Source organism: Mixophyes fleayi, chromosome 4, assembly GCF_038048845.1.
Source record: "Mixophyes fleayi isolate aMixFle1 chromosome 4, aMixFle1.hap1, whole genome shotgun sequence".
In the NCBI taxonomy this organism is placed as follows: Eukaryota; Metazoa; Chordata; class Amphibia; order Anura; family Limnodynastidae; genus Mixophyes; species Mixophyes fleayi.
Window position 1 is genome coordinate 57,060,768 of NC_134405.1, and position 25,785 is coordinate 57,086,552.

General features: G+C 42.0%; 1 protein-coding gene across 9 annotated transcripts in view; it reads right to left on the reverse strand.

The window, feature by feature from the left end:
* DMTN (dematin actin binding protein) overlaps window positions 1-25,785 on the reverse strand; it is a 45,106-nt gene that overhangs the window by 13,446 nt on the left and 5,875 nt on the right. For 4 of the 9 annotated variants that reach the window (XM_075207140.1, XM_075207141.1, XM_075207142.1 and 1 more), the window contains exons 2-11: window positions 14,628-14,678; window positions 10,111-10,169; window positions 7,583-7,657; window positions 5,949-6,104; window positions 5,593-5,637; window positions 5,394-5,505; window positions 3,496-3,552; window positions 3,160-3,300; window positions 2,923-3,029; window positions 2,673-2,778 (exon numbers count right to left, since the gene is read on the reverse strand). In XM_075207140.1, the coding sequence (XP_075063241.1) occupies window positions 2,673-2,778; window positions 2,923-3,029; window positions 3,160-3,300; window positions 3,496-3,552; window positions 5,394-5,505; window positions 5,593-5,637; window positions 5,949-6,104; window positions 7,583-7,657; window positions 10,111-10,128 (817 nt within the window). In that variant the 5' untranslated portion in view covers window positions 10,129-10,169; window positions 14,628-14,678. Of the gene's footprint in view, window positions 1-2,672; window positions 2,779-2,922; window positions 3,030-3,159; window positions 3,301-3,495; window positions 3,553-5,393; window positions 5,506-5,592; window positions 5,638-5,948; window positions 6,105-7,582; window positions 7,658-10,110; window positions 10,170-14,627; window positions 14,679-15,273; window positions 15,320-17,598; window positions 17,618-17,642; window positions 17,885-25,785 lie in introns of those variants that run through there. The other 5 variants (XM_075207139.1, XM_075207148.1, XM_075207146.1 and 2 more) reach the window with 4 other exon arrangements.

The window sequence follows — 25,785 nt, forward strand, 5'->3', positions numbered from 1 at the left end:
ATAGCATGGTGGTTTGATAGACGCTCATGGATAAGTATGGTGTTGCCGGCTTGCTGCAGTAGTCGTTCCTTTAAACTCTGACTACACTTTTTGCCAGTTAGTAATACTTGAAATAATTCCTTCCTCCTTTTTGTTCTTAGTTCTTTAAACAAATTTTTCAAATTGTTGTGTTCCCAGCACTCTTAAACTTGCATCTCTCCATTGCGCTGTGTGCTACGACTTCCCTGAACTGCACTCCACCAAATGAGGTATTCTTGCATCTTGAATGAAAGGTGAAATCCTTGATCTAAATACTCTGGGTTTTTATCCCATGTTGGCAATATGTTGATCTGCACTGGCCACATGTGGGCTTTGGCTCTCAGAACTGCCTCTATTATTACTGTCTTATAATCAACGAGCCTCATTGCCCTTCTCAAGGTACCCAAGATTGCCACTCTGAGGGCTTTGGCTTGTGAACTCAATCTGGCCTTCTTGTAGGAAGGTAATAGAAGCTAGCAAGTTCTGGTATCAGATAACATCCCCAGGAAGACTATTTGATGCAATGATTATAGTTGTGATTTGTCAATATTTACAAGCAGTCCCAGATTCTGAAGATAATGTAGGTTGAGATCTACATGAAACAGCAACACTCCTGTAGATATAGGAGTAGATTTATCAAGCTGCGGGTTTGAAATAGTGGAGATGTTGCCTATAGCAAATCAGATTCTAGCTTTCTTTTTGTAGAATGTACTAAATAAATGATAGCTAGAATCTGGTTGCTATAGGCAACATCTCACTTTTTCAAAATAGCAGCTTGATAAATTTACCCCATGGTCTTTCTAAGCCAGTCATTGGGACAGAACGTAGCCCAAACAGCGATGCTTGAAACCTATAGTACTGATCGACTGGATGCATGGACACATGAAAATAAGCATGCTTGAAGTTTGAGTCTTTCTCGTACTTAATACGTCTTAATACTCCTAACATCTTTAATTAAGTGTTCAACTTATTCAATATTAAACAACTTATTGTCTTCCCTCACCTTCTTCTGAGGAAATATTTAAATACTCATCTTGCACTATTGGTCCTGTTTCAGCCTGTACTCCTATACCCACCCCTGAAGATGATGGACCAGCTTCACTCTAACTTTGCTGCAAATTTCTTTGTGGCATCTGAACCTCCACAGGTACGGACGGGCTTTGTCTGAGAACCATAAATGTTGGTACAGACTGTTTAATGGATATCACTGTGTCTTGTACCGCCTTTGATTAAATCCAGAAGGTCCTCTACAGACTTTCTCTCTGTTTGTTACAAATGGAACATACAGGGTTCCTCTTTTTTTGCTAGACACTATTATGCTTGCTCAGCCCCCTCATATTTTTGTGTCTTCTTCTCCTAAATCCTGATCAAAGCAATATCATTCATCAGGCCGAAGCATATCACATAAAAGCGACCTTATAACTAACTGTTAAAGACTTACTCTGTATAGAGCAAGACTTTAACAGGACCAGCAGCAGTCCGGAAGTCCTGCCATATAACACCAAATACTTTTGTTTTTGTTTCAAATATGCTGCTCCAATCACTGAGTGAATCATGTGGATACAGCCTACTCTATAGACCATAGAGTCAGGCTCGGCGCTCCCATTAGGCAAGGTTAGGCACTTGCCTAGGGCGCCGGGCTCTGGAGGGCGCAACAGATTAAAAATTTCTTTAAAACTGTGCGGCGACTGCTGACCATACCTTTCACGGCCGCCGCACAGCTTCACATATATCCACAGGGAGGGGGGGAGGGACTATTGATCATCATCACCACCGCTGCCTCTCTGCTACATCTCCTCCCCTCCACTCACTGACTGTCGGGCCGTGACACCATCATAATGGCCCGACAGTGTCAGTGAGTGGAGGGGAGCAGAGAGGAGGCAAGTTAAGGTAAGAAAAGACGGGGGGCGCCGATTTTGAAAATGTGCCTAGGGCGCCAAGGACCCTAGCACCGGCCCTGCATAGAGTGTTCTCAGGATGATGTCATTCACCTGGGCCTCTGTGACTGCACATTCCAATTCGTAATACCACCAAAAATTACTTACACAGAAGGTGCATTCTATTGCTACTGCCCGAAACCTGCTAATCAGCGCTTACCCCATGTCCTGCATGGTTTCCTAGCAGGAATTGTGAAGTCTTCCAATAGCAGAACCCTCCAGGCCATATGTACCAGACCAAACAACGGCTCCTCATATTGTTTGCATCTGCAGAGCTGTGGACAATTTCCTTAGGAAATCTCAGATAAATTAAACATGGTCACATGACTTGACTCATGCACAAAAAAAATTCATTTAGGGAATATACACAATCTGTAGACAAAAAAAATCAGTCCCATAATTACTATATATTTTTATTTATTTTTAGGAAGTCCCATGTATGGAGCCTCCGTAATGTCCTTCGGACCATGGTGTGGCAGAATGAAGATACACTAATTATGTCTGGAATGGGTGCTATTTAGGGAAATTTTTAGTGGTGTGTTTTCTTCCTGCTTTGCTGTATGGTGGGTGGACTCATTTTTCTGGTGTACAATGAATGTGCTATATTTGGTAGGGATTGTGTCAATTCCCAATAACAGGTATATGCCTTTTATCTTGGATTTCGCGGATCTAGGAGAACCACAAGTGAGCTGGAGACGATAAGAAAAAGGCACTTACGTGTATAGATTGGGGTCCGGTCAGGCAGAGAGCGAGTTTTCCTTCTTGTAGGACCACCTTTAATCATTTCTTCTTTTAGTATGAGTTTTCCCAGATTAGACTGGATCTGTATGTGAAGGATAATGCGTGTGAAGGACAAGACATTGTGGTGGATGGAGGGAGCACACTTACAGCAGACAGTGGACTATTATTTCTTGGTGGCACATACACACACACACACACGCACACACACTTTTGCAAAGCCGTTCACCTTGTTGAGCTCCAGTATCTGACGCTGTCTCAGCTCTTTCACATCCTCCCTTTCTTCACTTTCTTCCTCTCCATGTTTGGTTTCCCTGCGATGGCGTCTCTCCGACTCTATTAATTAAACAAGTTTCAATATAAAATCAACTGTCCTGCCCATCACATAGACACTCTGTACTTTTATACTAGAGGTATGGCTCTTATAATAGACGTTATCACATACAGAATTTTCATTCTTTCCTACCTACAACAGCCAATGAGGGAGGGCATGGCCAGTAATCGGTCTCAATCTTTGCTGGCTGGTTTGGATCTGGAGGTTTTGCAGCTGGAAATTTAGAGGACTCAAATATAGGGTCATCGGACAGCCTGTGGGAGAGTCCTGATTCTGGTGGAAAACAAGACGGTATTTATGAAGTAAAAGAGCTGAACATGATACACAAAGACAAAAGTTAGCATCAAAATTAGAAAGAAGAGTGAAAACTGAGACATAGAAGCACCAGAGTAAGGGAGCAGAAACAACAGAAATGGCAGAAAGCAGGAGATTGTGACTTCAGCGGTATGATCTGCAGGGTCCTCTCACCTCTCTGTCTGTATATTGGAGGCTTCTTGTACAGATTTGGCTCTTTCTGAGAAATCTCTATAGAGAGAGAGAGAGAAATAAAGTGAATGGACTGAGATTTGGCCAAAGTGAGTAAATATAGAAATAACTTACGTTTATATGGCATTGCAGTAAATTTCAGAAAAACATGTTTTCATAAATCGTACATGCTAAATAAATGTCACTCAAATTTTTTATTTTGTTTTCATAATTAACACCATTGAAGGAAATAAGTTGTCTGTCAGGGTTCTTACTATCGAAGTCAAATGATTGGATATAAACATTTCAATTAATATCTGTCAATACGATTGTCTATGTCTGAAATTATGTGAATAGCCCGCTACGGCGTGGAGGAGCGTAATTAACCACAACACATGCAAACACTTACACACACATTTACACGGACACATACACTTGTAAATAGTTCATATAAAAATAGTTGCAACACATAGTTATTTGTAATGAAATGTAGCAGAGTTTATAGTTAAAATATTATATTGTTATATACACTTTAGTGAGATCTAAGGTTCAGGTCACAGGAAACATATCATGTCTGGTATCATTCTATTCCTCTATTTATCCACAGACGTCCGGTTCAATCGCCTAAAGGGTCGCACTTTCCGTATGCTAGGTATGGATTATAGGGAATAAATGATCATGAATGGTATTGTGTGTGTAATGTAAATAGACCAGTTTGAACTAGTTTTCGGCGGGAAGATCAGGAGAGCTGACCCCACCCTTTGTAGGTATCATTTGAACTAGCCAATGACCTGCATTACACTTGACCTTCTTGAAGCCTGAACCTATGGAAACATGCCAAATCATCTGTATTGTTTTCACTCTATCACTGACTATATATAAGCAGGGGTTCTGGGGCCAGCAGACAGTCTCTTTGACCACAGGCTTCAGGACTCAATGACTGTATGCTGGATCCAGGGCGCCTGCGAATGTAACGGCTGTACTTATATTATTTGAATTGTTACTCTGCTGCTTATTGCTATTAAATCGCATTGTGCTTTGGAACCACATCACTGGAAGTGGACAATCGTTATTGGATACCACTAGACGTACATAACATTACTAATACAGACTGACTAAAGGTTCTCCAAAGACATTATCTGTTAAGCCAGGAAAATTATATGTCCAAAAACCCTCTTTCTATACATGCAGCAGTCACAGCATAAAATCCCAACTCTTTTTGAAGTTGGTGCGGTCGCTTCATTGTCGCTAGTTTCCCCCACACGATCTGTCCTTCCATGTCATAAGTAAGCAACAGACGCATCAGCTATTGCACAATGTCTACGTATGCAAAAATCTGCTTCTTTGCTTAGAGACACAAGCTGTCCCACTTGTTTAATTGACGCACATCATAAAAATAGCCAGTTTATTGAACCACCTTCTCTATACCAGTGCTACTGACCAATTCTGATTCTTACCAGTGTTTTGACCTTTTGGCTTTGGACGACTTCCCCTATGGCTCCTGACCACTGGTTATCCCATGGACCATTCTATAGGCTGAAGCTTCATCTCTTCATTTTTGAATACCACCACATACATAAAGATACTGAGGCTATTGCTACTTACCCTCCTGCCATTGGAATTCATCAATTAATATCTGTATTATTGTCTTAACTTTCTAAACGTTACATAGACGTTTCAGCATTGGAGTAGGGTGAAAGTCAGGTGGTCTAGAAATATTATAATGTCTCAAACAAACATTGTGCAACCTTAAAATCCATCCCCATGGACCCATAAACCAGGATGACTTAAATACGTTGACAGCAGAGCCAGCAGTATATACAAGACCATAGTTTGACCAGAATGTGAGCTCATGTAATAATTTGAGACCATTGCGCTATATGTGTAAACCTACTTTATACCTGGGCAGTGGAAGTGCTGAACTCCTCCTCTAGGTGAATTGCTTCCTCCGCGAGGGCCTTGTACATTGGAGCTACTTCCAACAGACTTATTATCAGCCCAGAGTGCAGAGACCTGTTTAACAAGAAGAGTGTAATTATTTTCAACAGCCCCTCACTTAATAGCCTACACCCTAACTCCAATCTCTCGAAAATAATTTACCTCAGGTGACGGAGGAGGTGATATTGACTTGGGAGACAGAGATCTCTGCAAAACAAATAGTAGAAGAGTTGTTATGAAGAGATACTAGAGGTGCCATTAGAAGTTCTGGATGCACTTATTGTGACATTGGAGAAGCTGGTCACAATTAAGAATCAGTGCAGCTGATATTTTTGCATAAAATTTCAGGACATTACTATGATCTTTATTGAGAAGTCACAGTGAGTGATGTAAACTAAGCGGAGAGATTGTAGGGTTTAGAATGCAGCAATGAAGGTAGTTAGACATAGTGAAAGCCAGAGACCATGTGGAAGCCTTTATGGTTACTACATTGGGGGAGATGTGATGTGAGGAGTCACCTCTCGACTGCGCAGAGTCTCTGTGTTCTCCAGAAGAGTGTATGTAAAATGTGGTTCATAAATCATCAGGTCTGGGCGTTCAATATCCAGTATAGCCTTGTCACGTGGGAGGGCGGCCAGATCCTTATAACCCAGGATGCGACTTTCCATCCGGGCCTGGGCAGAAATATATGCACACAAATTGAGTACAGACACAGGGCCAAAAGCAATTCATGGTGATATTATGTTTATATAACAGGTAGCTGGTCTTTGCACATTTAGAAAAATACATTTTGTAATTAACTTTGCCCTTTTAGAACAAGTACCAGGGCCAGAGCAAATTACAAGCCCAGAAAAGGCTCTATGGCTAATCCTGGCCACTGCCTTCCCCTGTTCTATGTCAGCGTTTTGATGAGTGAGAAGAGTTGGTGTGGAGTAGGGGGCTGGAGAGAGGGATTGCTCGACTGTTAGGTATGCAGTTTGCATAGTGGATGCACTGCCTATTCTGTCCCTTTCCCAGATAAACCAGTGTGGGTTTTTGCTCCAGGATTAAATAGCTTATAATTAACAAATGAGTATGAGTCACAGACGTGTCAGGTCCTCTTTGAAACAATCTCAAATTGTGAAATCCAATTATTGGAATATGGAATTTACACCAGGGCTTTTCACCATAAGCTATGTCTGTCTGCAAAGAAAATACTATTTCCATTAAAGTTCTGTGTTTCTTTTAATACTACAGTTGGATAGATCTGGTTAGTTGGCTAGATCACTAAACATCCAGATCTTTTAGCCCATGTATTGGGGCCAAACTACGCAAACCAAGTCATTCAGTGATCACGGGGGACCAAATCCAACTCCAGTTGTCTGATGACCTCATATAAGCAATGTTGCCATTTGTCTCTCAGATTTCCATGCATTTCCATGTATTAAACGATACAATTGGTTTTATTGGTAAAATAAGTGAAATTGCCATGTTTTGTACAGGTAAATCTGTCAGACTGACAATTTTACATAAAAGCCGTCTCCTACACTCACTGGAGGTAGCTATTTTGTGGACTGAACCAATATTCATCCTATCCATTACTAGGAACTAATGACATCAATTAGACATAAGCCACAACATGAATCAATCAGACTGCATTATCATAAATATTGCTTCAGTTACACTTGAGGTTATCCTCCTAACCCTCCCATATCTCACTTTCCTATTTGACTCTGCTCCTTTCTAGAACCAAAAACATAAGATGTATGAGCATTTCTTTATACAATTATTGCTTAAAATATACATTTTTCTACCATGTTCTACATATATCTATTTGACATCTGTGGACTGCTTTGCTCCTTTAACAAATAAAGAATTGAAATGAGATATTGCTTCTACATTGTGTGTAGCTGATGGGTATGCAGCCCCTAAAAATCAACCATTTTCTTTATAACTAGACTGTCAGCTCTTTGGGCAGGGATACATTTACTTTGTTTAGTTGTTCTGTCTTGCCTATTAAAGGTCCTATATTTATACTCTGAGTAGCTAAACAGAAGCAGATTATAACACGTGTGTGTTAGCAGAGGTGATATATAAATAGACATACATATAAAAACATACATAGATATATATACATATAGCGGAGAAAAGATATAGACCATGGGTTACTTACAGTGATAGAAGAGGGGGAACCTGGTACACTAGGCCCTCTGGAGTAGGTGACACTGCCAGGAGATGTGAGAGGGGTCTGCAGCGATATAGAACATTACACATATAGCCAGATTACAGTAACCATATACAATATGTATTGTAGCATTCCAAGCAATAGGCTAATTAGATAGCTGGAAGAGGTGTAAATGATGGGGCTTTGGATTACAAGGTTAGGAATTGTTTGTGTAGGGTACTGGCAGTGCAAGTACCTGCTGCATTTGGAATAGTCTAGGAAGATTCTGCTACAGTGAAAATTTTTGGTCCTCCTGATATGCGTCTTCGTAAGTGAAACGTGGTTCCAAAACAAGGTACAAAGAGATTAAAATCTCTTTGTTTTACTATATTGTTTATTGCTCCTGTTACTTATCTTTCTCTCATCCCTCCCTCCATTCCCTCATTGGTAGCGGCACTTGTGAGGGAGCCACGCGTCCTCGATCTGTCATTTCTTTCTTTGATGTGCAGGCAGCCATGGTGGCATATGAAGAGGTTATGAGGAAGCTCGTGACGTACAGAATTGAGGCTTTCCTTAGTATAATCTACAACAAAGCTAACCTTTTTAGGTATTAAAATTGATTCAGAGCCAGGAGTTTGCTGCCTTCCACAGGACAGAATTCACAAGCTTAGAGAGCAGATTAATTATACTAAAAATGGGCCAAAAAGGTAATATTGAAGGAAATGTAGTCATTGTTAGGGTCTCTATAAACTTTTGTTTGCAGAGTGATCCCTATGGGGAAGGTCTTTTTAGCTGGAAGTTGAAGCTTAGTATGAGAGGAGTTGCTAGGAAGCACCATAAAATCAGACATACAGGGCAAGAGTTCTTTGAAAGGACACCTTTCAAAGTTTCAGTGGAGTGACAATGTGGGGGTCAAGAGCATAGAGACAATTGGGGCATGCAAATCTTTAGAGATACAGCATGTTCTCTGGGGTACGGCGCTAACATGAGTGGAAAGTGATGTGCAGGAACATGGGCATCAGATTGGGGGTGTTTGGTCTGACCCGCAACCTCACCATGTTAGAATTATTACCAATAGTAGTGGCTGTTGACCAGTGGGCAAAGAAACTCCAAAATAAGGCGATAGTTTATTGGTCAGCCTATCAGAGTGGTAAATGAAATGAAAAATCTGTCTTCTGCGTGAGTATCCCTCTGTGCTCATTGTCCTTGCAGTATCAACCATCAAGCCAAGGCCGACTGTGCGGATTATTGGCATACAGAAGAGGAAGTGAGGCCTCATGGGGGGGGGGAGAGAGAGAGACGGACCCAGCAGGTTTCACCTGCGGGAGGACACCTGGGGAGGTAGGGGAGAGGGCTGGAGAGTGTGAGAAGCCCACCAATCGAGACCTTTTGCAACTCCCCTGGGCAGGCAGTTCCCAAAGTGCGATTATGAGGTGATAAAAGAGGCTACCCTGGGAGCTAGACACGTGTGTGACTGACTTTGACCAAGAGGTGACGCTCTGCCAGAAATGTGCTGTGGAACATATCTCACTGGATTTATTTGAACTGATTTCCTCACTTGTTGGACCTGCTATTGTTAAGGGGGCCGTGCTGTACATATCTCACTGAATTTATTTAAACTGATTTCCTCACTTGTTGGACCTGCTATCGTTAAGGGGTCTGTGCTGTATTTATTTCTGTTCTGCAGAATAAATCATCCTTTTATTTTTACTCTAATACCGTGACTGAGTGATTTGGGAACCACGTATCTTCACATTTTGCATTGTGGTAATCCTTGCCCTTGGATAAGATTTCATACAAGCAGCCCAGCCGTATCCACAGGACCAGCTGATGGTGCCTCACCTACCCTTAAACCCCATGGGTACAGAGAAGACTTTTTATTCTTTTTTCAAATTTCTTTATTGAAAATCCAAAGGGTTTTGATGAACTAATGCAATGCAGAACAGTATTTTGAGGGCCTGAGTCTTTGAGCCCTCCTCAAACGAAGAAGGATTCCTTTAATTCTCAAGCCCCGGAGCCATAAGACAACTTAGGAGGCCACAGGTCTTCGGACACTCCCATTGCCAAAAGGACAAGGTAGATCCTGTATTCCCTGACTCTCAGAGCTATAAGAAAAAATCTTTTCTGGCACATCTTTGCATAAGCCTAAAATCGTCTCTTTTACACAAGATCGGCTAAATTTCTCCTCCAAAGTAAAATGGACAAACGAAACATATAAAATATGGTCAAGTGTGTAAAATGTGCTGGTTGTCAATAAATAAATAAATAAGTGGCACCCAGTCTGTGCCTTTTCTCCAGATATTAAAAAAATAGTTCTTACTCAATACAAAGGCCATGGCGAAGAAAATAAGATGTTGCTTAAAAATCTGTCAGTGCAAACTGCCCTTACAGCACACGGTGCTAATCTCATCATGCTGCATGGTAGGACACCCCCTGCTTCCGCTAATCACCTCCATACAGGTACATGTGCACCTAATATTTGTCAGCAACCAATGGGAAAAATTATACACACATTAAAGTGCACTCATGTGTATTACCTTTGGCAGCTTTTCCATTCAGCTGTTGTGTGTCAATGTCCTGTGCGTATACCGAAGATCTAGAAGTGATAAAATATAATATTAATTAATTTACTTTGTGGATCCTATGCAAATGATGATAATGTACGACCCTGGGTTTAATGCACAGCAGTCCATTGACTGGATTTGGGGTGTTGAAGCAGTGCTTTATGGGTTAATGGAGGAGGGGAATTTAAATTTTCTCACAAGATGTAAGCAAGTACTGGGTACCGAGTCAGTGTATGAGTAATTGAGTGGATGTTACTCTGGATTTAGTACTGATAATCTGAATTAATCCTTGGCTCTTAAAACAATAATTTGGAGAAAAGCTTAAGTAAGTAATGATCTTCAGTGATGCCTGGGAATTGGGTCATATTGTATTATTGAATTGACCAGAGGCATAGCTAGAAATTACTGACATTAATAGCAAAAGTACACCAACACTGCAACTGTTTTAAATAAATCTTTAACAATCTGACCCAACTGCTTGAACTGTATACACATTTCTTGTATCATCAGTAACTGCTATCTGAACACATCAATATGCAGCTGGACTGAAGGGCCAATAGTGGCACATATTTTAGTCTTGTTCCTAAGACATCTTCTGTGCTACAGTGCTAAATAGCAGTTGCATGGGCACTTTCAACACTTACGGCCTTGGAGTTGACCCTTCAGGAGTTTCTTGCCGTGATGCAATGGGTTGTATGGGCAGTTTTAATAAAGGTCAAGGCTGTCTGTTACCCGCTTTCAAACAAGGAAACTATAGTATAACATATTCCATTAAATTGCTTTTAGATCTTATGTTATCTTTCTCCACCCAGGTTATTCCCAGCACATTGAAATGGGGGCTCTTATCCCATGTTTAATTTGCCCTTTTTGCAGAGTATCTTTCCATATTGTTTTCTAGAGTCCACTCTCAAACATATTGGAGCCCTCTCAGGGACAGTGAGTGGAGGAACCCTGCTTAGGCCAGCCCTTCTCAAGCTGGGCAAGAGAAGCCCCCATTTTACAGATAATTATCTAATCTCTACCAGGGTATGTATGGGACATTCAAAGATTTTGAAAGTATCTGCTCTGGGGAGAAAAGCATGATTCCAGTGATAGCTGAGGAGGGACACAGTGCCATCATGCTGGATTGTACTGGATACCCTTGCTGTAGCCAACTAGTAGCTGAGGTCCTGTTGTGCTGGATTATGCCTATCACATGGCCAGGACGAAGGGCTGAGGTCTCATCTGACTGGGAGCCATGAAGGTTAGTTCTGGACGTTATGTGGGCTAGTGAGAGCCCAAACAGGTGTAGGAATTGGGTCAGCTTCCCAGAGATGGCTTGCCATAAGCAGGGAGACTGGCAGAGCGACTGACACCTGTTGTCCACCAAAGAGTGTTTGCCAACTTGGTGTGATTTTACCTTCTTTTTTTTTTAATTGGTAGTTGCTGTTTAGAATGTCACTGCCATTGTGACAGTGACTGGACATTTTAGAGCACAAGTTCTCAGGAGGACTACAAATATGTTATTGTACCGTGTCTGATATTCTTTGTATTTTCCCTGTGTGTTTGATATGAGCCATTTATACCAATTTATTGGTTATTAGTTGTAAGTACCCATGGTACTGAAGTAATATGGTTATTTCTTCACTCAACCGCTTGAGCGGAGTTTCCTACCAGTGCAGCGTTACCCCCTCGCTTGCATATTTTGGTGGCAGAAGTGAGAGTCTAAACCAAAATGCCTGACATTGAAAGGGACATGAGCTGGAAAAGCATCTGCTGAGCCACTGTGTCCCTATTGTTATATAAGGCCCAAACACAGGTAAATAGTTGCATAAAATTCTTCTTCTCTGTGTATTTTACATGGTTGCAATGCCAGGAGCAAAATTGAAGTACCCAAACACATGATGCATGAAGTATTGGTAGACATACTCTAATGACTCTGGAGCCTCATTGATGGCCTGTTGGTGCTAACCTTATGTCTACATGGAGAATTGGAAAATGTTCAAGGGGACCCAGCTTCAGGAACACCCCACCACTGCATGCAACAAATTAGGGAGTTGGACTAGGTAGTGTATATATTGGCAGTATCTATTGGAGAGCTTCTTCCAGTACTGGTTTCAGCTAATAGGATAGTATCCCTTTGAGGCTGGAGAATCAATAATAGCTCAAATAAAGAACCTCAGTGGCAAAGCTTGTGTTGAAGCCTGCTACCGAGGACTGCTGAAGGATCCTGAATAAAATAATAGGAGCTGTATAGACTGCATCAGGGAGACCTTCAGCCAGTGCCTGATATTGGTTCTGAGGAGGAGAGCCTTCCCAACGGAAATAAGAACTACTGAGGAAGTGAATCTTGGTTCACAATGGAAGATAATTGCTCCCCAACTAACCAAAGCCCAGAGAAAGTATCCCCACTGTTCCCGAAGAGACGTGAAGAAGACCAGGGCCTCAACAGGGTAATATTTGGTCCCAACAACCCCCTCAGTGCAGTGAACAGCTACAAGAGAAAGTAAGTTCTTCCTGGTAGCTCTGCCATCCCCAATACCTGAAGTTTCTGGTAGAAACAAATGAAAAGGCAGGGGGGTCCTAATTAGGGAGATATGCAGCATCCAAAACCAACCAGATCATTACCCATGCAGGAGGATAGAGTCAGTGAAGGATCTAACAGAGGATCCATGGTGACACAAACCATTTCCCTTTGGAAAAATTAGTGACAGAATCTCATACATGAAGGATTGTCGTGGATCAGATAATGGGTATAGGGGTGCTACTCCAGTTTATATGTCTCTTTTATATGTCTTGAAAAGGTTGGAGCCCCAAAAGAGTACACTAGTACTGAAGGGTTTCTGACAGCCTTTACCGGCTCCTAGGAACTTCCAAATTTTCGTGCCACTTTGCAGCTAAAGTCTACCTTCCCGTGACAGGATGTTACAATTTTGTTGGCTGTGAGCTGTGATGATTTCCAGGACCTGCAGAGCAATCCTGAGATGTTACAAGGTTGACGGACTTGCAGCCTTTGCCCTTGGGGAAGACTTTTGGATGGATCTCTGGCAGCCACGTAGGGATCCTTTGAACTCTTTAATTTTTCCATCATTTGGTGACCAAAAATTGGTGATAAAAAAACAGGTCTGTGTGGCACTACTAATCATAAAACATAGTGGAGAGCAGCCAAAATGCTTTTTTGTTAGGTAGTGGTCGGCTGAGTTTGACCAGTGCCCTACTAGCTGCTAGGAGCTGCAATCCTCTTGTGCTGGAATGCATTGGATATCCCTGCTGTCGCTGAGTAGATGCTGTGGTCCCATTAGGTTGAATTATGAATAGATTCTGGAGAAGAATCTCATGTGGTCTGGATTAGGGTGTGAGGTTGCCAGAGACGTAACTTAGAATTCTAGCGCCTGGGGCGAGAAAGACAAATGCCGCCCTCCTAGCACTCAATTTTAACCAAATGAACCTAAAACACTCCTAAATTGCGCCCCCCTTCAGTGTTGCGCCCTGGGCGGTCACCCCTATTGCACAGCCCTAGTTACGGCCCTGGAGGTTGCGTCTGACTTGGAGCTGTGAATTAAGTGCTGGACTAGTGAGAGCCCAGACGGATGTGCTAGGATATTTGGTCAGCTTGTCAGTGGCCCATCAAAAGCAGGTAAACTATTGAGCTGAACCACTTACAGCTGTCCTGGCGGGATTGGAGAGCAATTGTCCTGGACTTTTCACCCTAGAGTGGGGCCACCAATAACTGTTTGCTAACTTGGAGTACAAAGGACTGCTATATTCCCTTAATTTTTTTTTCATTTGTCATGTTGAGACAATGCCTGGACATTTCAGAGCTCAAGTTACAAGAGAGGTACAAGACTGTTATTCTCTGTATTCACTAGATTTTCCCTGTGTGTTTTTTGTGAATATTTATACCAGTTTATTGGTTACTGTTGGTTACTGTTTATTTCTTCACCTGTTAGAGGTGAGATTCCTACAGTGCCCCCCCCCCCCCCCCACCTGTGTGATATCCCCACAGTTGCAATGAGAGTAACATTTAGCTGAGGTCTTGTTAGCTGTGAGCAATTGTCGTCTAAAAAGTGTATTGCTGTGGAATTAAGAGCTATTAGGATGCAGTAATCTTTCTTAGAGAATGAATCAATGCATTACTCCAGAGGAAAAAAAGATTATCCCAAGTCTTGGAGGAAATAATTAGTGGTATTAGCAAAGATGACAATATTAAGTTATATCTAGATAAGTGCCACATTTTTTAAAAAAGGCCACACGTGACAATTTCATCAGCAAAAAAATTGCAGTGTGTTATTGTGTTTCCTGGGTGAACAAATGATCATAAGTCCATGTTTTGTATTTGTAGCTATTAGCTGACTATAGTAATTAGGCCCTATGTAATATGGTGGTACTTGGGTGTGGCCAAATGCTATGACCCACTTGTTCTGTCCGAGTGACCAGATATAAACATATGTGGCCATCTAATTATGAGTTTAATGCCTTTGCTTAAATGGAAAATATTTGCCAGGTCTCACCAATCTGTGTGTTGCTCTGCATCACGTGACCTCTTAGGTTCTGCTCCGTCTCTGGTGGGAGAGCAAACAAAACAATCTTATTGGATGACAGTTGACTAATCATAACACACAATAAGCTGTATTCACAAAACAAGGGTTTTTGTGCGTGAATGTGCCAGAGGATAAATGTGGCAAAAATAACATCTGCTAGTCTTGTATTTCTACAATCAAGATTTTAACGTTTGTAGTAAGTGTATGTGAATTAGTCAGGAAATAAAATAATCTAAGATTCTGCTAAAGACCTTTTGATAGCAAAACCTTCTTTCTGCACATGAGGTTGGCTGCCCGGTTAACCCAAGAGCACTGCTTACATACAAATTCTCCACCACATTCCAGCAGGCCATTCACAAAGTTATAGAAAGAGTAACAATTTCTCTGCTCACCTATATCACAGCCAACTACATCATGTATGTGTGTGTGTTCTATAATGACTTGAATATGTCCTTTTCCTAACAACATTTTATGTTTAAAAAAAAAAAAAAGTACGTATAGCTAGAGGCAATATAAGTGCAGTATTACATAATGAAAAGACAGGTGTAAATGAGAGGGGAAAGAATGACAGACAGCAGAGCAAAGTGAGAATGCAGCACATGTGTAACTGTCTGACCTCTTGTTCTTTTTCCATGTGTCAGTCTCACTTCACTTCCCTCTCCCATACACTCACTTCCCTTCCCAGAGCACAGACCTTACAGGACAAACTCTGCTTCCTCTCCCAGTGTATGGGACAATGCAGCTACTGCAAAGGGGGAGAGGTGGAGGGCAGATATATAAACAAATTGAAGAGGTAATATGGCAAAGTGTGTCAAACTGAGAAATGTCCAATTGTATAAATGAAATATATACACTGGAAACTGTGTCCTATATACTGATATACAGACCAGAGATATGTCATACTTGCCTACTTTTAGGCACTAAAGTTCGGGAGATCCCAGACAGGAGGCGTAACTAGAGGGCGGGAGGGGGCAGGGCATGGTCAACTGCGTAGAAAATTTTGTTTTGATGCGGGGGGCAGGGCCGAAATGACGCGATTCACCGCAAATCGCATTATTTTGGGCAGGTATTTTCCGGATACGAGAGACTTGCCTGCTCTCCCGTGAGTCCGGGGGACAGACCCGAATTTCAGGAATCTCCCGGACATTCCGGGAGAGTTGGCAAGTATGAAAAATGTCCTATTGTATGCATGAAATATATACAAAGGAAATTGTGTTCTATATACTGTTATAAAGACCAGAGATATGTCCTATTGTATGAATGGGGTATATACACTGGAGACTGTGTCCTATATACTGAGATACAGACCAGAGATATGTCCTATTGTATAAATGTGATATATACACTGGAGACTGTGTCCTATTTACTGAGATACAGGCCAGAGAAATGTTCTATTGTATAAATGTGATATATACACCGGAGACTGTGTCCTATTTACTGAGATACAGGCCAGAGAAACATCCTATTGTATAAATGTGATATATACACTGGAGACTGTATCCTATATGCTGAGATACAGACCAGAGAAATGTCCTATTGTATAAATGTGATATATACACTGGAGACTGTGTCCAATATACTGAGATACAGACCAGAGAAACATCCTATTGTATAAATGTGATATATACACTGGAGACTGTGTCCTATATACTGAGATACAGACCAGAGAAACGTCCTATTGTATAAATGTGATATATACACTGGAGACTGTGTCCTATATACTGAGATACAGACCAGAGAAATGTCCTATTGTATAAATGTGATATATGCGCTGGAAACTGTCCTATATACTGAGATACAGACCAGAGAAACAGCGTGCTTTATAAATGGTACAAACCAAAAAAAACATATGGAAACAAGGAATCTTTTACTGTCATATTTTTACAAGCAAAGGCCTGTAGGCAGTGAGCTGGACATATGTACATGCAGGTTGATGGGACATCTCTCCCTTATCTTGCACAGCATGTTGTGCCTCACCCAGCAGATCACATGTTGGTGGAGACTATCAGCCCAGGCCATCTGCACTAGAACTAGGTACTATATAGATAAAGAGATGTTGTGCAGGGCATGCACTGTAGAAGGGTTAATGTAAATGTTAAAGTAATGTACTGTAAGTCTCGTCCATGTACAAAGTTATCTTAGTGTGTGGGGCAATGCCGTGCACACCCCTGGTACAAAGTGGAAAATTAGTGCTGTAGTTTATTGAGGGAATCTATAATAAAATGTTATAGAACGTTGTGGTAAAAACGGGTTTATAATATATGCCGGAAATCAGTTATCAATAATTAATACGGAATGAGGTCACAAGTTCCATGAATCAGAATTAAAACAGCACAAATACATATACACAATATTGTACAGTATAATGTAGATGTGAAGATTGACATCTGTGTATAATTGTTGCAGATATATACAAATAACATTTTCACTGCTAACAGTGGAATGTACCACACATCAGTGGTCTTATGTACCTTACACATTATTCTCAACCTGCTCTGATATAGCTGAGCTTACCCCCTGCACAGATCTACTATAATACATACATTATATATTGCACAACAGATGTATTTATCCTTTCTCACAGTCACTTTATTCTCTATGTATCTTCAGCACTGACTCTACACAAACATCTTAGTCTGCACTTCCAGTCTCTTGCTCAGCTCCGTAGCATGTACTGATCCCTCCACACACTGCACAGTGTCATAAGCATATATACATTTCCCTTTCAGATGCATTTAGGTATAAACCCTACACACACTATTCTCCAACCTGCTATGTAACCCCCTTTGTTAGTCCTGTGTTTGCTCACACATTCTCAATGCTCTACATTTGTATCCTCTTAGTCCTGTAAGCCCTCCAACACACCAGCTCTGCTACTGTACTCCCCTATATACATACACACCCACAGTCCTGTCACTGCTATCCATGTGGCTTCCTTTACCATTCATATAACAGACCCAAGCCCCCACAGCCATGACCGTGCACCTTAGTCACGTTGTTTGATGTCTCCTGCAGGTGCAGTCTATTTCTAAGGTTTCGTCTCTGTTTGCAGATTTCCAGGCGGTCTCACAGTGCCCCTCCCTGCACTCTAGAGCAAAGAACTGTCCTGGCCAGGGAGGGGATGCATAAGGAGCAGAGAGTGTCTCTTCAGATTAGATGTAGAGAAAGGCAGACAATAAGCGAGACATGGACAGAGGTGTGGGGAGAAAGTGCAACAGATGGAAAAGTGTGAGACAGGAAGAGACAGGCAGAAAGAGAAAGCAGTAGAGGTCAGCAGTGGATAGAATTAGATGGAGAGAGGAGAGATAGCAGGAGGGAGGAGTAGACAACAACAGAGGAAACAACCTTGTCAGTTTTCAGGAGGAGAATGATGAAAGAGGTATATATTAATGGTACAAACTACGTCCCCCTGGGGTAGACATTATTATTATTATAACGTGTAGTAGATTTCACAGCTCCATAATTCCTAAGCTACAAACAAGAATACTCACTATGGCATATAGCATGATGTATAATCCCAAACTGGGCAGCATGGTGGCACAATGTTTAGCAGTGCTAACTCCCAGTACGGGGTTCATCATTTCGATACCCGACCAGGGCCCTCTCTATGTGGAGTTTTTATGCTGTCCCCGTGTTTGCGTGAGTTTGCTTCGGGGGCTCCGGTTTCCTCCCACACTCCAAAGACATACAAGATAGGTTAATTGGCTGCTGAATACAAATGGACTCTAGTATGTGTGTGTGTGTGTGTGTGTGTGTGTGTGTGTGTGTGATTGTGTGTATATTAGGTAATTCAGACTAAGCTCCAATAAGACAAGGACTGATGTGAATGACAAATATTCTCTGCAGCATTGCATAATACGCATAATACGGTGGCACTATATAAATAAACTATTAAATAATAAACTGCTAGCTCCAAGCGTCGGCAACAACCCTTATAGCATCAAGTGTCTTATCCTAAGAAGATCACCGGGCTTTATTCGTCACCAGTTTAGTTTTACATGATGGCTCAAATGCTAGATCAGGTTGTTATGTGGTCATACTGATTGATTATGCCACATGGTGCCCCATGCAGTCACACATGAATGCCAATGTTCTCCCCGGCACCTTTTTCCCGGGTGTTCCACACAGCTGTTTTTATTTGCCACCAGGCTCTTCTGCACAATTTCACCTCCTTTTTGAAATCTTAAGAGCATCTTCGATGAACCTGGCGGTATCTCTTCAGCTGCCTCTGGAATTCTTCGCCTGCATCAAGCTTCTGACACAGTGGGCTAGTATGCAGTTCAGTTCCAGACTTTAACATCTGAACTGCAGTAGAATTCTGGCAAGGGTTGTCCGACCGTGTTAAAGATGAACTAGCTTCTCGAGCGCTCCCATCTTCCCTGAATGACCTTTTTACGCTCTGCAACAGAGTGGACATCCACTTTAGGGAGCGCATTCAAGAGAAGCAATCCTCTTGCCATTTTGCGGTCAAGTTGGCACCCTGCTTTCAACCTCCAGTTGCGTCCACTAAAGAACCTGTGCAGTTGGGACGATCTTTTCTTACTCAACAGGATTGAGAGACAAGGTTAAAAAATAACCTTTGTCTATATTGTGAAGAGCCTGGACATCTACTTGAATCCTGCCCCAAGCGTTTAGGACTTCAGAGCCTAACTGGTACCGGAGAGGCCATGTTAGGTACATCTATAAACTCTCCCTCTTCTGATGTCAGTTCCTATTTTGCCACTCCGGTAACTTTGTATTATCCCACTGGGTCAGTCACATTGTCTGCCTTTCTGGACTCAGGTGCAACTGGCAGTTTCAATTCAGCTTCTATAATCACTAAGCTGTCCCACTCACTCTCTCAAAACTCTACTCTCCTTGACAGCGATCAATGGCAGTAAGATTGCACAAGTCACGATACATCAGCGCACTGCTCCACTAGCTCTGCAAGTGGGAGCTCTGCATAAAGATAGTTTCTCTTTCTATGTGATTCCTGTAGCCATCAATCCCAGAGTCCTGGTCCTTCCCTGGCTGTGATTGCATATTCCTGTCATAGATTGGCATTCTGGCATTCAAGTTTTAGCCTGGGGTCCTCGCTGTCATTCACAGTGTATACAGAGAATTCAACCTCTGTCACGTGTGCCAATGGCTTCTACATCCGTGGAACTTTGTATACTTCCTCAGTATTCAAGCTTCTCCGATGTTTTCAGCAAGCAGAAAGCAGTGGAGACCTCCTTACCGAGAATGGGACTGTACAATTGATCTCTTACCTGGGCAGACTCATCCTCGAGGTCTTGTGTACCCTCTGTCCTTACCAGAAATTAAAGCCATGTCCGATTACATCTAAGAGAATCTGGAGAGAGGTTTCATTTGCAAATCCACTTCTCCTGCGGGTGCTGGGTTTTTCTTCGTAAAGAAAAATGATGGCGGTTTACGCCCCTGCATTAATTACACATGCCTGAATGCCATCACAACCAAGAATAGATATCCACTACCACTTATTTCAGAGTTAATGGACCGCATCCAAGGTGCTTCCATTTTTACTACGTTAGATCTCAGAAGTGCCTACAATCTCATTTGCATTAAGAAGGGAGATGTGTGGAAAACCGTATTCAACACCAGGGACGGGCATTACGAATATCTTATGATCCCATTCGGGTTATGCAATGGTCCGGCAGTTTTTCAAAATTTGGTAAATGAAATCTTCTGAGACATTTTATACCTGTTTTTCCTAGTATACTTCGATGATATCTTAATTTTCTCCTCCGATATTAAGACTCAAAGGAGACATGTGGCAGAAGTATTGACCCGACTTTGCACTCTTCATCTCTACTGTAAATTAGAGAACTACCTTTCTAAGGGTACAGTGTTTCCGGGTCTGGTCTCCAGATGGATCCTGTGAAGGTAGAGGCTATCCAGAGGTGGCCACAATCAACAGGTCTTAAGGCCATACAACGCTTCTAAGGGTTTGCCAACTACTATCGTCAATTTATTAAAGGACTTGAAGGCTGATGCTTTATCTCGCTCTTTTGACTCCTCAGATTAAGGAGTCATCCTCTGAAAATCATTCCATCATTGATCCAAACTGCATTGTTGCTGTGACTCTGGTTTCTCCAGCAAACCCTCCTCCGGCAAAACATTTCTTACCCCTAAACTTGGCCCTAGCCTGTTAAGATGCGCCCATGCATCTCGGTTCGCAGGCCATACAGGAGTTAAAAAGACACAGGAACTAATTGCCAGAAATTACTAGTGGCCTTCTGTTCCTTCGGGATGTTAAGGAATTTGTTGCAGCCTGTCCTATTTGCGCTCAACATAAAACGCCACGATAAAAACCTTTTGGTCCTTTACATCCGCTACCAGTTTCAGACAGGCCTTATACACACATTTCAATGGACTTTGTCACTGATCTACCCCCCAGTAAAGGATACAATACCATCTGGGGGGTGGTTGATATATTTTCTAAGTCAGCCCACTTTGTTCCCCTGAAGGGACTTCCCTCTTCTCCTGCTCTTGCTGACATTTTTATTGAAGAGATTTTCAGATTACATGATTGCCCGCAAGAGATTATCTCTGATCGAGGGGTACAATTTGTGTCCAAATTCTGGAGATCTCCTTGTAAAAGTTTTGGCACCAAACTAAATTTTTCCACTGCATATCACCCGCTGTAAAATGGACAAACAGAGAGGGTAAACCACGACCTGGAGACATTCATTAGGATGTATATTTCATCAAATCAAGATAATTGGGTTAAATTGCTACCTTGGGCTGAGTTTGCTCATAATAATCACACTCATGAAGGGACGTCCATATCCCCTTTTTTCATACTATATGGCTGTCGCCCTCAGCTTCCGGTACTCTCTTCCATCCACAGTCCAGAGGTTCCTGCTATTGACTCCCTATTACAAAACTTCTCAGACATATCGACCCAAGTAAACACAAATTTGATCAAAACATCATATCGCTAAAAATCTGCAGCTGACATAAAAAGACGTAAAGTTTCTAGTTCAGCTCCAGTGGACAAAGTGTGGTTATCCACTGGGAATCTTCGCTTACAAGTACCCAGCATGACGTTTGCACCACATTTCATTGGAACTTTCAAAATCCTCCAAAAGGATAATCCTGTGACCTTCAGGTTGGATTTACCAACTTCATTACGTGTCTCCAAGGTGTTCCACGTTTACCTACTTAAACCTCTTGTACTTAATCGGTTTACGCCTAGAAGTGATCCTCCCTCTTCTGTAGCAGTTGACCAGCAAAAGGAGTTTGAGGTTAGCCAGATTTTGGACTGTCATGCTTCTAAAATTGGCCTTCAATTTCTTGTGAATTGGAAGTGATATGGTCCTGAAGATTGTTCTTGGGTCAAGGCCTCTGACATTCATGCTCCCAAACTTCTTAAAATGTTTCATAGGAAATTTCCTGATAAGCCTTTTCTTGGGTGTCCGGAGTCCACCCTTGAGGGGGGTACTCTCACACATCGAAGTCCAGCATTTGCTTTTCAAACTCGCTGTCTGGCACGCTCACTCTATTCGTCCCTCCGCTCCAGGCGCAGAACCTTGTACCAGAATAATAATACTTTGCACAACAGAAGACGCACGGTCCTTTAAGAGGTCTGAACCTGTGATCATGTTATCTGTCCTGTAACTCGCCCTGCTCTTCAGGTCAGCTATTTAAACCTGCTCATTCACAGGCCTTTGCCAGAGTATTAGGCTCCATACATTTACTCCAGCATTCCTGTGCAACTTGTGGCTGAATCCTGTGTATCCTGACCTGGTTCCTGACTGTTCTTCTGCCTGTCATTTGGTAATGTGTATTCCCGATTATTGCTGACCCAGCTTGTTCTGACAATTCTTTGGTTTCCTGATTTTTCACTCTGCAGTCCATAATGTACCAGTCCCGACTGCGTTGACTAATCTTTTGCACTTGATACCAGCTCGTCTCGACTGGAGGCAGCGCAGAGGGCCGAGACCTGCGAAATTACCTGCAGCTAAGCCCAAACCTCCTTGCGGGGGTCCCTGGTGAAAACCGGTGGTTCGTTAAAATCCGCCCCTCTGTTACTACCAGCGCTAAGTATTGTGACGCATAGTATAGCACAGTTTTTCAGGGGTGAAAGGTGAGAATATGAAAGTTGTGCAGAGGAAGATAATTTGAGAGTTGTACAGAGGATGAGGAGATGAGAGTAGTACAGAATGAGAATTGGTTGGAGTATGAGTGTTGTACAGAGGATGAGGAGATGAGAAGAGTATAGGAAAAATTTGGAGTAAGTTGTACAGAGGACTGGGAGATTAGAGGAATACAGATGGAAATTGGATGAAGTATGAGAGTTGTACAGAGGATTGGAAGATGAGAGTAGTACAGAAGGAAAATTGCATGGAGTATGAGAGTTGTACAGAGAGGGATATGTGACAATATGAAAGTTGTACAGAAGGCAATGTAACGAAACGCATTTCATATCAGCCTGTCCCTCATTTCTCACAAAATGTGGAGCATAACAACATGTACTTTTTATAGCCCTGTTAATGTTCCTTAGTTAACCAGAGTGGATAAGGGGGCATTGTAGCCATGCCTATATAAGAGACATTTTCATTCTATGTTACCCGTTGTGAAAATGTGCTTGTTGTTATTGCAGTGATAATGTTATGCATTGTTCTCAAATTGAAGCCAGGTAGGTTATGGGTAAGGATCAAGTAGGGTCCAGTTCCAGGATACAGGTGCGGGGGGCAGTAGCTGCATACATCACCATCATCATCATCATTTATTTATATACATTCGCCCCCTCCTTTCTCTAAAGGAAGTCCTTATCAGCTGGAAGCTGGTTCTGGCTGAAAAATCTTGTAAGGGTTTAATACTGGGAGTGTCATTTAATCATCTGACCTTTCCCCTTAATTAATCTGAGTATGTCCCCACTGTCTTCACCTTATTCCACCAGACTCCTTGGAGTCATACCGCTGGGGACCAAGGGATGTATTGGGATGAGAATGGACAGCCTTGTAACAGCCCCTTTTGACAGACAGCCACTCTCAGGGGATCACACTATCTAAGGCCACCCCTGACCCAGCCCCTGGAGCATGGGAATACTACAGGACATAGAGGATAGAGTGAGACACAGGGAAGGTGGTGTTTTTTTTTTTTTTTACTTGATCCTGGGAAGAACTCTTGTGTTTAAGTCTAGGGTTCTGCTGGACTGAGCATTCTGCTGGCACATTTGCAGCTCTGAAATACTCCATGTGTCAAGACATCCAAGTGACTGACGCTCCTTAAGCTAGTGGTGCAAGGGACAGATAATGTGGTAAACCTCTGAAGAAATCACTACGGTGAAGAAACGCGTCAGAAAAATCTGTAGCACTCGCCGATCCCACTGCATTGACGGCTAACCAGACGTGGATTTATTCTGTTTCAGTTTTGCTACCACGAAGTTGAGCGCGGATGAAAGTTTGCATGGTCACACAAGGGTGTATGGTCATAGAGTTCAGCGATCAACTGCAGGTGGTTTAACCTACACTTTTCTGTGGAGACTGCGATCGGAGCATTGGGACATACTTTTCAAGGCTGCTGATGATTTACGATCCATCTCAGGGAAGTAACGGATTTTATATTCTATTGCATGATTGCTATTTTACGGAGCTTTCCCAGCTTAGTCCTATTACCGTTGGTCACACCGATCTCCGATGTGCAGTTATCCAGGTGGATGACAATTTGACAGTTAGACCGCATTTGATACATGACTCAAGGTGCTAGTTATGGAATGCACCTAATGTTTCAACTTATTCAGAAATCTTTTGATATGAATGCAGTCTATTGTTTCAATCATTTGAATATACATTAGGATACCACCGGATCCAATTATTGGAATTTATATTGAGGAACTTTGATCGATCCAATAGAGATTTCTTATTAAGGAATTAGGATCTCCTTTTGTATTATTACCAACACAGATTGTCAATTATTTACTATCTCTGTGCATGCTATTTTGGAGTGGGATTGGTTATTAGTGCACTGATGTTTATACATTGTGTTTTTATTTATGTATATTAGTCTTTTATTAATAAGTGATTGTTAATCAAATGTGGATTCATTACTGGGTTTAGTCCTAAGCCTAGCGCTGGTTGTTATCTCCTCTTTGTAATCAATCCAACCTACGGGTTTTTTTCCAGCAGCAGTACCTCTTACTAATACCCGGTTTTATTTTTATTGCTATTTTTATTTCAATTTATTTGATTCAGACTAGTGGGTCAGCGCCGGATTTATTTTGTTTAATGTGGTAAACCTGCCTGGCATTTATTTACTGTTTGTATATAATATTCTAGTGATTGTTTGTATCACAATAAACGTACTGTTGTACTTTCTAACTGCATTTGCCTGAATGACTATAAGAACCCTAGAAGGTACTGGGTAGGCTTCCCTGGTACAATAAGGCACCCATGGGTGGACAGCAAGCATGAAGTGGGTAGAATAATAATTTGCCTCTTTCCCCATTAGCTGACTGACAGTAGCCTGTGTTTGTTAATCTACTCAAGTTGTATCAGCCTGCATCTTTACACCCTTTCATCAATGGTCTGTTTTTGACCACAAGATGGCCAGTGACTGGATGGTATTTTTGTATTAACCCATTTTTATAACACCCATGTGTTAAAACTCCAGTAGTATTCCTGTACTCATAGCAGAGCCTCTGGTGCAGGGGCAGGCTGGGCTGGGTGGGCAGGGGTTATCTGCCCCCTGGGCCGGTCCCGGAATGGGCTACCTTGGGCTGAGTCACTGGGCCACCTGCATTTTTTCATTTAATATGTTTCTAATAGGCTGCTGAGTTGAGCCTTGCCCCCCGGGCTAAAATTTTGCTGTGCTCATTCACCCTTTGAATTGCACACATGTGATGTATTAGCATCTGTCTACCTGCTTAGTCTGGTGACATGCGTGTGCTCTGAATTACCATGTATGTCAGCGCTTACATACAAACTATATCAGGCAACTAAACACCAAGGGCCTGATTCATTAAGGATCTTAAATGAAGAGGATCCTTATTTCAGTCTCCTGGACAAAACCATGTTACAATGCAAGAGGTGCAAATGTGTGTTCTGTTTTGCACATAAGTTAAATACTGACTGTTTTTTCATGTAACACACACATATCAACTTTAAATTTCAGTGTACAAATA